The sequence below is a fragment of the Carya illinoinensis genome, chromosome 2 (assembly GCF_018687715.1).
Source record: "Carya illinoinensis cultivar Pawnee chromosome 2, C.illinoinensisPawnee_v1, whole genome shotgun sequence".
In the NCBI taxonomy this organism is placed as follows: domain Eukaryota; kingdom Viridiplantae; phylum Streptophyta; class Magnoliopsida; order Fagales; family Juglandaceae; genus Carya; species Carya illinoinensis.
Window position 1 is genome coordinate 35,520,025 of NC_056753.1, and position 17,908 is coordinate 35,537,932.

The 17,908-nt window shown below is 38.0% G+C and overlaps 3 protein-coding genes across 7 annotated transcripts; 1 reads left to right on the forward strand and 2 right to left on the reverse strand.

Moving 5' to 3' along the window:
• Positions 1-1,944: 1,944 nt before the first annotated feature.
• On the reverse strand, positions 1,945-8,474 carry LOC122301364 (spliceosome-associated protein 130 A-like). 5 transcript variants are annotated; one of them, XR_006240177.1, is made up of 5 exons: positions 5,235-8,471; positions 4,474-4,965; positions 3,415-3,570; positions 3,233-3,296; positions 1,945-2,282 (listed from the first exon to the last, which is right to left on the reverse strand). XR_006240177.1 is itself a non-coding variant. In XM_043112648.1 (4 exons), exons 1-3 carry the CDS (start codon positions 8,244-8,246, stop codon positions 3,433-3,435), a joined length of 3,642 nt encoding a protein of 1,213 aa, XP_042968582.1. In that variant the 5' UTR covers positions 8,247-8,471; the 3' UTR covers positions 1,945-2,282; positions 3,415-3,432. The 5 variants fall into 5 exon arrangements, 3 of the variants coding, with proteins under 3 accessions (XP_042968582.1, XP_042968583.1, XP_042968584.1); XR_006240178.1 differs by having other exon boundaries at positions 1,945-2,322; XM_043112648.1 differs by lacking the exon at positions 3,233-3,296.
• Positions 8,475-9,274: 800 nt separating this feature from the next.
• LOC122301365 (dirigent protein 24) lies at positions 9,275-10,832 on the forward strand. The gene has a single exon (XM_043112651.1). The coding sequence runs from the start codon at positions 9,460-9,462 to the stop codon at positions 10,684-10,686; it is 1,227 nt and encodes a 408-aa protein (XP_042968585.1). The 5' UTR covers positions 9,275-9,459; the 3' UTR covers positions 10,687-10,832.
• Positions 10,833-12,185: 1,353 nt separating this feature from the next.
• On the reverse strand, positions 12,186-17,875 carry LOC122301366. Its single transcript, XM_043112652.1, is given in 5 exon segments — positions 12,186-12,892; positions 13,008-13,194; positions 14,723-16,552; positions 17,153-17,233; positions 17,342-17,875. Coding segments are annotated over 3 exon segments (1,188 nt in total). The 5' UTR covers positions 15,113-16,552; positions 17,153-17,233; positions 17,342-17,875; the 3' UTR covers positions 12,186-12,281.
• Positions 17,876-17,908: the final 33 nt, after the last annotated feature.

Genomic DNA, 17,908 nt, shown 5'->3' on the forward strand with positions numbered 1-17,908 from the left:
CCACAAGCAAAATTTACTTTCAATAATTCTGTTAACAGCTCAATAGGGTGCACCCCATTTGAAGTCGTTTATGATTTTTGACCCAGCATTCCAATCAATAACAACTCCTTATCGTTGCCTTCTAGACCAAGCGAAGCTGCACTAGATTTTTCTAGCTATATGAGGGACATTCATAAAAAATGCAAACGGTGCCTTACCTTTCATACAAATTCTTATGCAGCTTCTGCAAATGCAAGGCGCGAAGATAGGCAATTCAATGTGAATGATATGGTTTTTATTCGTTTAAGATCGGAGCGATTTCCTCCGAGAGGTTTTACCAAGCTTCATGCACAACAGGCGAGTCCCTTTAAAGTCGCCAAGTAATTGGGCACCAACGCGTATATCATTGATTTACCATCTGATTTAGTATTAATCCAATTTTTAACATAGAAAATCTTACTAAGTTTAAGGGTGATGAAACTTATTTTTCCACATTATTAGCTCCAAAGGTATCACAGACACCAACTCTTTGTGTTCTAACAAATACAGCTATTCGAGAAGAGATTGCCTCAATTCTTGATCACCAATTTGTTACAACTCGTCAATGAGAGTATTATAAGTTTTTAGTGCAGAGGAAAAATCGTCTAAATTCAAAACCAGTTTGGTTGAAAGCATCATAAGTCTAGCATTTACATCCATATCTATTTGCTACTTACACTCGTCAAACTTGCCAGATTCGAGTTCTTCACGGGATCTAGCAATTGATGCAAATTAAGAAAATGCTCCATAATTAGTGGAGATATTTTAATTGACAGTTATCTCTTTCTAATTTATTGCTTTCCAAATTAGATTAATATTTCCTAGTTTTATTCTATCTACAATTGTTATTTTTTAGTTAGATTAATATCTGTTTTGTTGGTTATTTAAGAATTAAGGATGTATAATTAAAGACACTTCTTGAATGATAAATAAAATTACATGTTTGATCCTGAGAAGAGACTAATCTGGTGAGACATTAAAATTCTGTAAATTTATTTTTTAAGAGAGATCCCAATTTTATAGAAAGATTCTATACTCTTTTATTTTTGGCATCGACGTGACGTTAAATCAAGAAGTTGGCACCAGTATCACTTATCAGTAATAGTAGCACTTATCAGTAATGGTAGCTAGCAAATGCCAACTTCAGCGTGGCAATGAGTGTGAAGTAAACGACGGGGAGATTCATGTCATTTCCTAGCAATTCTCTTAAATGCTTTGTCTCAACTCTTGTGTATTAAGCTATGCACTTAAAAGGAGAGCTATTTTGGCTGAAAAAAATTGATTTGAACTTCGATTAAATCCTAACACATATCTAACGAATAAGAGAGACCCAACAAAAAGCAAAAGAGTAGTAAGGTAACGCTATTTAGGAGGAAAAAAATGGAACAAATGAAAAGAATTTCTCAATAGAAAACAAAAAACAAGGACAGGATAATCGTGTCTTTTATAGACTCGACAGGCTGCAATTACTAACGTAAAACGGTAAGAGCCATCCGACATTGAAAGAGTATCACAGAAGCATCAACGCTCGCAAATTGTTAAAGAGACGTCTTTTTTTTTTTTTTTTTCCTTATATTTTTCCCGGTTGGCAGTAGGGCTTCTAAATTTCTAATGCATTTTTGTTTTTTACTCCGCGACTTTTACAGATCGCTTGCCTGGGAACAGTTGAACGCCAATTTCAAACTGAATACCTCGAGCCCCAAATCCGAACCCAGCTAATTAACATATGTTCCTTGATGGCCTCTTTATCCGAAAGCATGTTCTCACCAAATAACTTCAATTCCATTGTTCCTTCTATGAGAATTCCTCACGTGGGTATTTCCTCTTGTATACTTCATGTGTACTTGGATTATGCCTATTAATGGCAATAAAACTCTTATTAATTATTAAAAAAATTAATTAATTAACATAAGTTGACACCAAATCTAGTAGCCGTGCAGGCATTGAACACACACCAGGTAGAAAGATACAAGCACATACAGCAGTCAATAAACATAATTCCATGAGGAGATTGCATCAAGGTCAAATGACTAATTACAACAAAAAACTGCAGTCTGGGAATGTGGCTATTGCGTGTACTTCTTTTTCCCATTATCCCACAACTTTTCCCAACTAGCCTAACTAGTCCCAACATTAATGACTGGGCCACTGTCTCATCCAGAGTCCGAAAGGATATTTCTTTTCGCCACGCATGCTCTCTCATCAGTGCAAGAACAGGCAGCAGGGTGCCCCGAATTGGGCACCAACCACTGATATCCCCTCACCTGTTTAATGGAAAAATTTCCCGTAGATCAGAACAATGACCTGTAAATACAGATAAATTATGGGGAAGATATTTCCTGTTCACGAATCCAGTTGAAAAAAGAAACACCTTATTCGGAATCTAGTTCTGTTGTTGTTGTTATAAATATTATTTATTTATTATATTTACTTATAATTACTATTATTATTATTATTTACATTTCTCCTTTATTGGTCGAGTTTGTTTGGTAAACTTAATTTATGTAATTCCTATTCACACCAATAGTCCAAATTTTGTTAGAGAAGCCGTCCCACCTGTTGCCTATATAAGCTCATGTATCTACCAATTCTTATCAGAGTGAAAGATTGACCAGGAGCTCTAAAGGCTTCTTTCAGGATTTTAATTCCTTCTTTCCTAGGTGTGAACACCGAGGAAACCCAGGCTTGCTGCCTTAAGCAGATTAAAGGCATGCTTGACAAACATGAGAATTCTCAAAATTCCCAAAATTTCTCATTGACTTTTTTTTTTATAAGTAAAAATATTATATATATCAATAGGAGTAACCAAGTACACTGGACGTGTACAAAAAAACACCTAACCCATACTAGAGAAAAAATTTCTCATAACTTCATTCTCAAATATCATTCAAACACAAAATACTTTTCAATTTCAAATTTTTAACTTTTTTATCTAATCATTTCTCAAACATAAAAACCAATACAATTTTTTCAAAAGTGAAAACAAAATTATATTAAAAAATTATATTCAAACAATTTCTTAACTTTATCTATTCACTTTCATAAACTCAAATACAATACTTCTTTTAAAAAATATTTTTATTCAACTTTTTCTCTCTCTTTTACCAAAACCTAATAAAACATCTTCATTCAAACCGTTTAACTACTATTCACACAATTTTGAGATACTCTAGATACCCCCAAACATGCCCTAAACTAAAACCCCAGAACATACCTAACATGTTAAGTGGCAGTCGCATGAACATTAAGAAATAACCGTACATGCTAATGTGCTCCTCCTGCATGTAAGGGTATTGATGAACCAAAAATCTAGAAAAGGAAACGAAAAAACTAATGATAGTAGTAACAATAATAATGATAACTAGATAGATAGATAGATAGAATGAGAAAAGGCACCTTTAAGTTAAATTTTCCTCAAATGATCTTATTTCGAACTTCTTCAAGTTTCTTCAGTATCTCCCCAGGAGTTCTATCTAATTCATCGGCAATTTTCCTTTGCAAATCCAGAGGCAGAGTTGGGAACTGTTCACACAGATCCCCATCGATCACATCCTACAAAATAATAACTTAGCATTTCCAGAACTATTTCAGAGTAAAAAATTAAGGCAGTAATTAATGGAACCAAAAGAATCATGGAAGCAAGCAAGCTAGAACAGTAAAAAAATCTCCAATTCATCACAGGAAGTTAGAACACGATCGCCACATTGACTCAAAACACAATAAAACTTTTAATTATTTATTATGAGATACCCTATTTACTTGGTAATAAAATTCTCTTATTAATTATAAAAAAATTATTTATTATGAGACAAAAAAAAAAAATACACTTCAAACTGCAGTGATAACAACAATGCTAACACCAATACATTGGATGCACCAAAGAAATTTATTGTATGTAGGTATGCATGCATCTATGTTCTACACATATTTACGAGAGGAACAAAGATAAGAAAGACATCACCACTTGACTCTATTCCAAAAAGGCACTCTATGGATGAAATATTGCCATCATAATCGTCAACTTCTCTCTTTTTGGTAATCAATAAAAATTGATTTAAAAATGCAAAACGTGCAATCCATGTACACGATAATTTTCAACATTTCTGGACGTAATCAATCAAACCTTTCATGATACCAACAACATTTGCTCTATACAAGAAACAGCAAACCGATGATCCAAACTACCGCAAAGCATAAGACCAGTCAAAAGTTAAATTCCCGAAACTCTGATAAAAGAAGATAATAAATAAGATAAAATCCACCAGTCTTAAGAAAATTGAAACCAGAACATGGAGCCTTGAATCTCGAAAAACTAATGTAAAGAAAGACACATATCGACACCCTTACGAGGTACAAGGGTCATTAAAGAATGTAAAAACCATAAAATCCGATTATCCACTATGAATGATTATATGGGCAACAAGTAACACAAAAGAAAGAAAAATAACTGATTACCTTAACAGGAAAGTAAGCAGATCTATAAGCCATGTGATCTCTTCCACACAAAGGTGGATGTTCCTGCCTCATATACATCTCCAAGTGAGAAAAGAAGTCAACATCATCGCGAGAGGTGAATGCTAGCAATGCTCCCAAGCTCCCCGTCACAGTGCCATATATGAGGCACTCTCCCCCACCTGGAATTAGAGATGCCTTCTGCAAGCAGGTGACCACATCACCAATGTGAAACTGCACTATCTCCTCTACCTTGTTGGGAGCTCCATTCAGCTTCCCCTGCTCCCATTTTATTTTCCCCCCGGTTGGATCTTCTTCTATCTCATCCGACACATCCTGTGGTAACCGCACAAAATAAATGTTCCCAAACTTGTCTGCACCTGCCATGGTGTCAAAATCTATATGGTATGATGCAGTAAGCCATCTTGGAACGCTATCATCGGCAAATACATACAGTTGATTCTCATCACGTCTGTACTTACAGTAATGGAATGACTGCAGAGAGCACACTAAGAAGATAGTTAGCTATGAAATAATGAAGAAAAAAAGGGCAAGTAAGATGGGAAATATAAAATTCACTGTGCACAAGCCACTTTTGCACACCCACTATACACCCAAGCAAATAAACCCATCACCTCTAACCCAAAACTAAAATTTGACAACATATATGGATATCTGATCAAGCAAAAGCTAAAGAGTTCGTCTTGAATGTCTCCAACATATATCCAATCAAACTAGGAACAAAATAGGAAAAACAATTATACCTCTTGAATGTCGCCAACATATATCCGATCACGATAAGTGTGAATGGAGACAATACTGTTGGGGAACAGTTTGTTCTCACATTTTCTAAGCAATCTTCTTTTGCCCAAATCATATAATCTGAGAACATTTCCAATACCTGCAAGTAATCGTCCTTGAAACTGGCACAAAGCAGTTGGAACGCCTTCTACTTGTGTCTTGTGCAATAGTTCAAGTGACCTTCCATCCTCTAAAAACCTATAAATATGAATAAAACCAGCAGCTAAACTTCTTTTGGGCCAAAACTGTAGTCCCTTTGCAGTGCCAACAGCTAAAAGAGTTCCATATTCTTTATCGTGGAAATTCACTGTGCATATACTGAACGCAGCTTCATTGTCCTGAAGCTCCAGCAGACAAGTTGTAGTAGCTGTCTTTGGGTCAAGAACTCTAATGCAAGAAACCCACCTGTCTGATTCAGCCTTGGGATAGCCATAGTGTTCGTCCGAGAGGGGATCATCTTTGTCCTCATCACCACCGTTCTCCATCTGCTCCATATTACCATTTTCATTTTCCCCAGTTCCAACAGCCTCAAAGCACTCCTTTTTTGCAGCTTCACGCTCTTCAGCTGCGAATGCTCCTTGATCACTCTCAATAATTACCAGCAATTTTCGCTTGGGTTGAAGCACAAACTTTCTTGGTGTGTATCTTAGGGGAATTACAGTTTCATTAAATGTTTCTCCCAGTCTCTCAATAGTAAAAACCCTCAAAGCATCACCAGCAACAGCAACTACACCTTCTGCACATTGGTCAGAGGCAAATGATGCTGCATATTCAAGAGTCTCATATGATAAAGGTGTTAAAAGAAAATGTCCTTGGTGAATATAGCCAAGCCAAGGTCGACTTGACAAGCAAAGCATGGCACGCTTGCCTCGTACTATAATAGAAAAAAGCTTTGGGGCTCTCAGTCCCAAGAAACGAGACCGGGAATCAGAAAGCTGACCAGTCACCATATCTACAACTGTTCTAAATAGAACTCCATTCTGCAAACCAGAATTAAGAAAAAGGCTGGCAGGATGATCAGCACCGTCCTCCCCACCTATTGATGCCTGGACTTCGAGAAAAAGGAGAGATTCTGGAGCCGAAGAAACACTTTGCACACTCAGAATCTGCATACCATCTTCAGGGTCCAATGATAAGATACGAATTGTGTTGTCATATGAACCAACAGCAAGGAAACGAGATCTTTGCCTTCCTTCAGGTACAGGGGCAATGTCCAAACAAGCCACATCACCTGACATTTCGTGCTTATCCACTTCAATCAATTGGCCAGTGATATCCACCTCAAAATACACAATTTCACCACCACTAAGTGCAATGACCACTTGAAGTCTGTTAGAGCCAACCTTAGCAATTGTCCTCTTTCCAGGAGTCCTCCACTCATTGATACGCCCATCCTCCCTAATATGCCTAATGCCATTGGGATGAACTTGCATGAGAGAGTCATCACCAATTAAAGAAACAGCAAGTGAGGGGGTGGTATCAAGAAACCCACTATCACTAACTTCTTCAACTGTCTCACCAATGGAAAGAACGAGAGTCGCATTTGAGAATGACACCACAATGTATGCATCAAACTCATCATTAACATTCTTTTTCACAGTCCAAACCGCACTTGGCACACCAGGAAGCTCTGACACAGCCATTTCACTAATAGCTAAACCAGGCCTTAACATTCTAAGAGACGAACGAGGGCCCCGCCCACAAAGCGTAAATATCTGGGGTGTTTCTTCTTCAAAGAGATTAGCCACTTTCATGTCCATTATTGGCATTAGGCTCTCCACTTGGTCAATCCTGAGAAGGTTCTTAAGTCGTCTAGGCTGGAAAAACACTGGCTGGAAACCTTCTTCTGTTTCCATCAATGTAGCCGATGAAGACTCCACATCAGCATCATCACCTATACCTTGGAACTGATAGAAAGCATGATTCCCAAATTCTGAAGCAGCGAACAAGTGCCCTGACTTCAGCACACACATGGAGGAAGTAACCGGAATTGTATCAAAGTACTTAATCTTCAACTCTGTAACACGGTCATTGTCATGGTCCAAAGTAACCTTAAAAATATCCCCATACTCTGTTTGCAACAGAAAGAAGAACATCGCTTTCTGCTTATGCACTGCTGCTGAAACTATAAGAACCCCTCGCTCAGCAGGCAGATCTACTCGTCTAGGAATCACAGCCCTAAGATCCGGGTGTCCCTGATTTTTATATATCACAAAGTTTTCCGCACAAACCAACACACCACTCGGCCCGTCCCCTCCTCCGGGAACAGTAACAAGTAAGTTAGCACCATTATCAACTGGCTCCGACCACTTCCTGGATACGTGGTTAAGCCCTAAGTCAAGCTCATAAAAAGTCAAATTCTTCTGGGCCTCACTTGCTGCCTGCCCAGTTGAATCCTGGTCTGCCTCCGAGTAATCCAACTCTATGGCAGCAAATATCGGGTTATCGAACCCACAATCAACTCCACAGATAGAATACACTATCGTATGCGATTTATGCGCCTCCAATGGCGAGGAAATGGTCAGCCTCGCCGCCGTATCCCTATTCAACACATAAACAAGCTTCTGCTTCTCACAAGCCCCAATCATCACCGCCCTACCCTTTGGATCAGTGGCCAAGTACTGGCCCGGAACTATTCTACGACAGCCCGATTTGCCGAAAGTTTCTTGGTGAATTTTGTCGAAAACATTCTTCTCCTTGTTGTACTCGAGGATAACTATACGACCGGAATCGGACCCGACAACAATATAGTCTTTCTGAGACCCAGTAAGCCTAAACTGAGCTAAAGACCTAATGACGCCAAAAATTTCAACGGAGAGAAGCGTTTGGATCTTACCGCTGTCGTCGGGTCGAAGAAGCTCGAGGAGCTTGCCGCGGGCGACAACGATCTCTTGGGTCTTGCCGCCGGAGAAACTTCCGTTGATGGCGCAGACTATGCCGGTGGCTCGCTGGAGAGTGAGGCTGTAGAGGTACATGGCTCAGGAATTAGAGTAGGGTTAGGTATAAGAAATGAAGGGGAAATGGAGGGTTAGGGTTTTAGAGGGTCATTTGGTGGAGGGGGTTTTTCTAGTATTTGGGGGATCTGCGGAAGAGAAGACGAAAAGCGTGCGAAGGACTGAGTCACTGAACTAGGGCGATGCGTTAAACCCTAGAAAGTTAGGGGTTGGTTGCTGAGAAAGATAGATGCGTTTACCGCCTATGTTTGGATCGGACGGTTCAATTTGACCTAGCCAATCGGTTCAAGTACACGTGGTGCGCTGGCTTACCCCCTGGCGATGGTTCGATGTGTTGGGTAATTTTGTCATAAAATGTATAATTCCAAGTCAAGTCACGCACTTTTGTACTGAAGTCCATATGTTACGTGAATAGTAAAATGAAAAATATAATGGTAAGAATAATTATGTATTAATCTATGTATCAATATAATGTAATTGGTTAAAAAGTAAATTTTATTAAAAACAGTATTAATTTAAATCTTAAGTATGAATAAATCTATATTGGTACACAGATTAATACGCAACTGTACTTATATGTAGCAAAACTCATAGTAAAAATAATAATAATAATAATAATAATAATAATATTAAATAGTAATATAAAATAATAAAAAATTACGTAAAAATTAATAATAAAATAATAAATAATAGTAGAATAATAATAAAATATTCTCAATATACTCTATTACTATTCATTATTTTTTTCTTATTATTTACATAATATCTAAGATCACTTCAATATTTAAATATAACTTAAATATAAATTTATAATTAAAAAAATAACTTTTGTACGTAGACTTAAGATTTAATATTTGTTTGAAATAAATATATAAGACTTAAATATCATTTCCCTTTAACAAAACCTCTCACACCGTAAAAGAACCACATAAGTTATGCACTGTTCATATGAACAGAATCCCCCTTTTCTTTTCTATTTTTTGGTGTCATGTTCCGCCGTCTCTCTCATAATTCATAAACAAAATAGTCCACCATTATCATTAGGAAGTTGTCCTACTTTCCCAGCACTGGTCTACTCCGCTTGAATCCCAAAACGTTTTGGGTGCAACAACTCCACTGTATCAGCTCCATTTCTATATTCTCGCTCATAAATCTCTCCATTGACAATGTATAAATACCCATAGATGAATGCTTCCCCTCAGCAACTAAATTAAGTCCCAATTCACAGCCCAAGATGGCCAAGCTTTCCCTTCTCACACGTGTGACATTCAAAGCCATCTGCCTCTTGCTCCTAGCCATCACCTTTGAGTGCGCCAACTCTGTCAGGGTCCTCATCGATGTAGACCCACAGCCCTCAATCCTCGCCGATCCACCCCTGCCAACCAATACTGTTGCAACAACTGTCCCAAATGTAACTCCACAGGTGGGTCTGACCGCCACCACATTGCCAAGTGATCAAATCCCTCCCACCCCCGCAGCAGATGACACTAACCCACCCTTACCAGAATCTAAAATCCCCATTGTTGACATCCCACCTATAGCTAGCCCAGCAGCGGAATCAGATGCTGACTCACCACAACCCGAGCTTGAAGAACCCGACACCGTAGCAGCACCTGTTGCTGGAGTGGCACCGGTAGTTGGTCCCACAAATACCCCAATTGGCACAGCATCCCCCATTACCTCTACCACCAGTGCCACGGTGGCAAAACCCGTTGGTCCACAAACCCCTGCATTGACCTTCTTCATGCATGACATCCTAGGTGGTACACATCCATCGGCCAGGGTTGTCACTGGGATCATAACAAACACCCAATTCAACGGCCTTCCTTTCACACAGCCCAACAACAACATCTTCCCACTTACCGGCGGGGTCCCACTAAGCAATGCAGACCTTAGCGGTATCGTCAACAACAACAACCTCCCTATCATTGCAGGCCTCAACGGCGTTGGCCCCCAAGCCTCCACTGTCATCCAAAACAGCGGCAACAACGGCATCATTGGCAGTAGTAATGGCAGAGGCAGTAGTAATGGCAACCTGCCATTTGTCACTGCAGGGCAGCTGCCATCCGGGCTCACACTCCAAAAGCTCATGTTCGGATCGTTGACAGTGATTGACGACGAGTTGTCGGAAGGTCAGGATCTGGGGTCTGCGGTAATTGGCAAAGCACAAGGGTTTTACTTGTCGAGCTCGTTGGACGGGACGAGCCAGACAATCGCCGTGACGGTGTTGCTACACGGTCTCAGTGGTGGAGATCACCTTCAGGAGGTGGAGGATACAATCAGTTTCTTTGGGGTGCATAGATCTGCAATGCATGAGTCTCAAATTGTAGTGATTGGTGGGACCGGGAAATATGAGAATGCGAAAGGGTATGCTACGGTTGGGACGCTTCATCAAGAGGATCAACACGCCACGGACGGTGTTGACATGATCTTGCAGTTCAGTGTTTACCTTTCTGAGTAGTTTGTGTTTGTGAAATTTATAGTTTGCAGTCCTCTGGCTATTTCAATGTTCATTTCATGTATCTTTTCGTTGTGCGTGTGAAGCTGCATGTGAATATTTTTCATTTTAATTAAAAGAACCACTATGCTTAGTTTGGATATGTAAAATGTAAATGTTTTCATCTCATATCATCTTATCTTATTTCATCATTAAAACTTTCTTAAATTCTTATATAAAATATAATAAATAATTCAATTTTTCAAAATTATAAAACAATAATAATATTAAAAAATAATATTCTAATAATATTTTATTAAATTTCAAACTTTCATCTAAACGACACCTAAATCTCTAAATATATCTTATAAAAAAGAAATTTACAAATTAGTGTGTCTTAATGCAATACATCAAATTCAATATACAATAAATAAAAAAAGCTATATAATTTGATCCATCATATCAAGTAACATCAATTTGTAAACTTTCTTCTCTAAGACTTATTTTGTAAATGTAAATCAAGTATTTTCCTTTAATTATCTCAAAGTATCTGGCATTTCGATCGATTAGGATATGAAAGGAAAAGTAAATCATTTATATATACACATATATAGCCAACACAAACACTCTTCTGTGTGTGTGAATATATATATATATATATATACACACACGCACATAATTGAGCACCACTGTCGAGATGTCTCTCGTTCTACCTCTATAAACTAGATTTTGGGTTGAAATTGATATTTCTAACAGGACTTAAATTAAAGCCATATAAACTGACAAAAATGTTTTATTCTGTTAATATTTGGTATTCTGGTAATATATTATTGAGGGTAAATATACGTACATATAGCTCGAGCTTTGAAATAGGAGTTGGTATGGTGGAGTTGGTGCATGCTTTGGTTTGGATCCTAACTTTTTGTAAACTAGTTCAAGAGAAATAGTGTTGAAACTTAAAAGTAGATTAAAAGAATGATTCGGCTAAGGGCAAAGGTTTAGCTCACCAAAGGAAACACATGACATTTATCTTGCTTGAACCCAGAATGCTTGCAACTGCAAAATGGGTTTCTAAAGCTGACATGAGCTCATTCAAAATAGCAGAAGTTGATTCGCCTTATTAGGATTGCTTCTATCTGGCAACACCATTTAATATTGCTGCGAACTTAACATTAAGCACTTAAATTAGAAAAATGGAAATTAGACAACCTAATGTAAAGAGTTCATGATAAATCAGGAAGCTAGTCATCACAAATCCCTGTATCAACCAATGTTCTCAACACTTTCAACTCAAAAAGAGCAGGTTTCGCACTAACAAGACATTTTGAAACTTTAATACCTAAATGACTGAATGAATAAGAAAGAATTTGATGCAAGACTGAGAGTATGATACATAGATCCCTCAGAATAACACATGACCACTTCATAATAGCAACACACTCTTGTCTGGACAAACTAATCTATATCTATATACTTTTCACACCCTTCCACTCACATCAAAACGATTGATATATACATAAACATCTTTTTCTGAATGGCTCTCATAGGCTTAGGGAAAAAAGGAACAAAAAAATAGTTTTCATTCAATATATCTGACAAAAACATTAACACGCTGACGTCTAAAAAGTGCCCATGCTAATAACCTCTGAAACAAGCTCATCTATCAACAAGCTCCCTATTTCTCTACCTATAAGATCGATATCATCTCCTAAATCTACAGAACCCAGTTCCTTTTGCAGCGGTTTCGCTGCCAAGTTCATGCTTGCTTCCTTTTCTTGGCTTACCAGCAACATCCATAACTCTTCCTCAATCATGTTCCGACTTGGCCTAGGGTTGAATCTTTTGGATGCAGGCTTTGCCCATTTGGGCACAACCATGCATGGCTGTGGAATCTCCATTAGCCCCAAATTTATCTAGTCAAAGAGAAGTCTCCTATCTGACCTCTTCCAGGAAGCCAGCTCACCAAACTTTTTTTCAAGGGTCTCAAAAACTGAAAGGTTTATTGGGCATTCTGGTGTGTGCCAGGTACCAAAATCCATATTTAGGATGCCACCATGAAAACCTACCTCAGTTAAGACATCAATAAGGTACGAGTAACCTCTACTTTCTTCAACTCTAAACAATCCCATTAACCCTATGTTTTCTTGAGGGTCGCCTACAGATCCTTCTCTGGAATCTTCGTCACTCGGCACAATCATCCCAGGTCCTTCTGAGTGTGTTTCTGAGATATCTGATATCAGAAAGTTGCACTGATGAACCTAGCCAAAGAAGGGGACAGAATATATATAGAAAGAGGTAGAATAAAGGTGGGTTAAAATTATGAAATGCAGTCCTAATGAGCTTACCACATATGTCAGTGCTGATACTGTCTAAGCATTCCAAATCATTTGAAAGATCTTCTTCGAAAGGTAGTTCCAGAACTGAAACTGGACTAGGATGATAAGCCTCCTCTGAGCTCAATATAGATTCTGGCTCTGTGTGAAAGCACCGTGAGTACACAGCACCTTCTTCATGGAATCCAACTGATTTTCTCTGCAATATATGACAGAATTCAGTAGTGGTGAAGCAAAATATTGGTAAATAAATCTATAGACAAGTAAAAAAAATAATAATAAGATAGAGATTATCATAATTGGCATGAGAATTCTATAGATAGAATTCTACAATTTATAGGAGAATCATTCATACAGAAGACACGTGGTGGCTGATGAGCACCAAGGTAGACCAAGTATTAAAGATCTTTTATAAGTTTCAGATGTACCAATTACAAGGTCAAGAGCTAAGAAAATCAATGAAGCAGATTGATGCAATCCATTTGAGATGAGTCTAGCAAGAGCCCAACACTCAAGATGGGCTTGAGGAGATTCAGTTTTGATCCACGTAATACAAGCAATGGAAGGCATGACTTAAGGTTATTGTTTGGGCCTATTATTATCGAAGGCTTTGAACTTGTTTAATTCATTTAAATGACTTATTTTATTAATCTAGAATAATTGGGTTTGAGAATGCTTGGCCCACATATGTCATATGATTTCTTAACTAGGATTTTAAGGGAAACTTTTAAGGTAAACACTAAGGGGGCACCGGCCATAAGGGTAGTTTAGGGATTGTTTAATTTTTCAGCTAGGGTTTCTTTTGGAAAGGGCTTTGTATTTCAGCCAAGGGGTATTTTTGGAAAAATTAATATGTTGGGCTCCTAGGGTTAATGGGGGTTTGGGTATTTAAATACCTTGTAGCCGTCCATGAATGCTTTAGCTAATTTTTGAATGAATTTTCATTTGTGAGTTGAGTTTATCTCCTCTTATTCTTCAATGAACTTTTGAACTTATCAAAATCAAATCACAACCTTTGTGGCATTCCACCTTATAATCAGGGTTCTCGAGACAAGTTTTTCAACGGGTCTAAATTTTCCATTGGCTTGATTTTGGCTTTCTTGAGTGGGTTTTCAAATTGATTGTGGGTTTAAGGGATTTCAATCCTGCGGCTCATATCAATGGCTATGAACTAACCATTCAAATTTAAAAACAAAACCAAGAAGACACAGATTAATGGTGTTGGATTTTGACATTCCGCACAAATTTAATTTTCATTTTGAATAGCTTCTCTTTATTGGAAGCAAAGTGAACACAGTTTAAAAATGAATTAATGATTTCGAACCACATTTGAAATCACAATTTCATAGAAGTATTACCTTTTGCAAGTATGATTGAGCACAGTTTAAAAATGAATTAATGGTTTCGAACCACGTTTGAAATCACGATTTAATAGAAGTATTACCTTTTGTAGGTATGATTGAAATTTAATGTTCACCTCAACCTTCAAGTATCATTTGATACTGTCAAGATGCTATATATATCAGTTTTAGAATATTGAGCTTAAAAAAATATCAAAAAAGTAGAGAGTTGTCACAGTCCCATAAAGCATTCAGAAGAAGCCTAACATCACAACCAAGCATGCCAAAAGAACTCTTTTTTAGGAAATACCTAGTTATATATTTCCTAGAGACTAGGAAAGATAAATAAACTAAATAATCAACCATCTTATTAGAGAAACATCAAACCTGTTGAATCAAGGTATAGGAGGCACGACTATAAGAATCAGAATTTGTCTCTAAGATACAGATGATTGGTTCAGACTGCTCTTCCTTGGAATTTTCAGAAGCCCCACCCACGACCTTACACTCTGCATCAGCCACCACATTAGTTCCCATGCTCACTGAGGCAACATTGGAGACTAAGGACTGAGGAACTGAAATGTTGCATTCATCCTTATTGCTGCTGTCAAGCTTGTTCTTCATCTCACCTTCCATCACCCATGTGTCCCACACAAAGCAACTATTTTCCAAAGCAGAGTGAGAAACAGTGGAGCTTGAAGACTGAGGGCCCATACAATTCTGATTAGACAGATCCTTCTCAAGTTTGACCTTCACCTCAACCAGGACAACACACATCGCTGCTTCTACATTATCATTACTTTCCAAATCCAAACATGGAAAGGAATGAGTTTTCTTATTGCTGACTAAGTTTTTATATTCTAAACCATCTTTCGGATGTAAAGCTTGCTTTCTTGACTTGTGTTGCGCCCAATTAACAGACTTTTCCAGGCTTGAATACCAGTCACTTGAAGGCCTTCATATCTGGTCCGGGGTCTGGAATTCCCAGTAGCAGAAGGTGCAGAAAGAACTATGGACCTTGGAAAGTTTATCATAGGCCCATCCTTCGAAACATTTGTGCTGATGAAGCTTAAGTGATCACTATCTTTATCATTTGGACTAGTTTGATTGCTCAGGCCATGCTTACTAGGCTTGTAATAAACATTTCTAGTTCCAATTTCATCATCAGCCAAGGCAAACAATTCACCAAGAGTACTGACTCTACCAGCCAATCCATCTTTCTGGACCTTCTTATTTGTCTTCCATTGGTCTGATATTTTTTTTTTGCTTCCCTGGATACATATGCCCCATTTTCAGTACTATGAAACTCTTTATGCCACCTATCACCCAAAAGTGAACCTTCACAAGAACTATATGAAGAGAAATTTAGTGTATGACTCTCTATCTTGCCATGATTTGGTTTCAAAATAACAACTTTCATGGGGGAATGGCATGCTTCACTATTTGACTCCAATTGAGATCTTGAAAGCTTATAGATATCATCAATTCCAAGTCCATGGGGATTTCTATTAGTCCCATTCTCGGGTTTGTGCAGCAATTTAACATTTCCTTGCAAAGCCTTCCTCCCTAATTTTCTACATTTGTTAATATTGATACCATAAGAAGTACATGATGATTTCAAGACTGGAACATCGCCTGATCGTGAGTAAGAAGTTACACCTTCCAATTATGAAAGTTCTTGGCAAATGAAGAATCTGGCTCTTGGAGATATTTTGGAAAGGGATCCTTCTTAATATATGTAATATCCAGTGCATCTGGAAGTTCTGCCAGGTCTTGAAACTTCTTATCCACTGAAATGTATTTTGCATTTGGAAAATTATGCCTTACGAATCCCAATTTTTCTTCTGATGAATTGGAGCTAGGTTTCCCCTCTTCAACGAGCAGATTATGTTGCTTATGTCTATCTAGTGTGTCCAGTACTCTAAAGATATAATTTAATTCCTCACGCTCTCCATTGCTCATCCTAAATGAAGGATGCTCATGAGATGAACGCTTCCCCATGACACCTATAGAAGCAACTCTCTGAAAGTAATACTCCGAAAGACCCTTTGTTGTTTCTGAACAGGTTGCTGAAGCGGCATTTCACCAAGACCCATCAATCTTGCAATAACGCTTGATGTTCTTTTACTGGATTCCATTTCCCTTGACAAAACTTCCACTAGTTTGAATAAACACCCACTAAAAATCAAGCGTCTTTGGGAAAGTGCAAATATATATCTACACCAAACAGAGAGAACGCCATATGAAGAAGGGAACAACAACCGGCCTCCAATCATTAAGAAGTGCAGCAAACAACTCGTGGCCCCCACATACATCATCTAAAACAAACAAATTTAAGTCTAAACTAAAAGAGCAAGCACAAAGGAGAACTTCCGTAGAATCGGGAACATCATGTCCTAGACCATGCCCATAAGCTTTGAAATCAATCTCATATGAAGGAAAAATATATAATACATAAATTGAACATATGAAAACAAGTAGTCAATCCGTTCTGAAATCTTTAAGCGGGCGTCTTGTGAGATAAAGAAAAAGTTTCCAGGCACTCTGTGACTACAAAATAGTAAAGTTTCATGCAATCAACATTCAGAGACGAAATGATTTAGACAACTTTTTGGTATGTGTTTATTAGAACAAAGATGTGTAAAGAGTCAGTAAAGTGCATGAGCAATTGGAACCTAACATAGATTACTGAAAAAGGACAATACGACATAATAAGCCTTCAAAACACCTTCACAATAATTTACAACCACCCTACAGTTCATCGAAACAAAACATCTACAAAATCATATTGATCCCACTACAACAGAATATCCTTACTAAATTTCCACGAGAAACAAAAGCTGCGATGAAAAAAGCACATGCAAAATCAAACCCTTTCCCCATCTCCCCCGGTGAAAACTACAAAAAAAAAAAAAAAAAAAAAAAACCCATGAATCTTAATCTCCCACGTAGTAAATAATAAATATATGACCTGCGTATTGATTAACAAAACAGAGAAAAGCTAACCTTTTATCTGGCAGTTCTCTGCACCATGACAGTGATTCTGGCTTTTAATGCGCACCCATAATCCAAATCCTATGCCAGGCAAGAATTCTCGACGAATCCACTTCATTCCCTGCAATCATAAATTTATCAAATGAAGTTCCGAATCACTACGCTTTTGTTATAAAAGAACCAATAAAAGGACGCGCCGGCATTTAGGCAAGTTGGGTCGACAAAAATTGTTATCCAATGAAAGGTCAAAATCGCAACAACTTTGGACACGCAAATTGGTCGGGAAAGTAAAAATCTGGGAAATGGAATTTGGATATATAGTTGAATCCAAAAGCGGATTTTAAAGAAATAGAGACGCGTTTGAGGAAGACTAGGCCGAGAAAAATTATGGGAACGACGAAACGGTATGAAAAACTGAACTGGGTGATTTAAGAGGTTGCGCGTTGGATGGTGGGGTTCTTCTTCGTTTTCCTGTTTGTCATACTGTCGTTTCTGGTACTACGCGCGAATAGTTTACTTGTCTCGTCTTTGTTAGCGTATTTCGCGCCACAAAGATATATGCTTTTTTTTCTGGGAAAT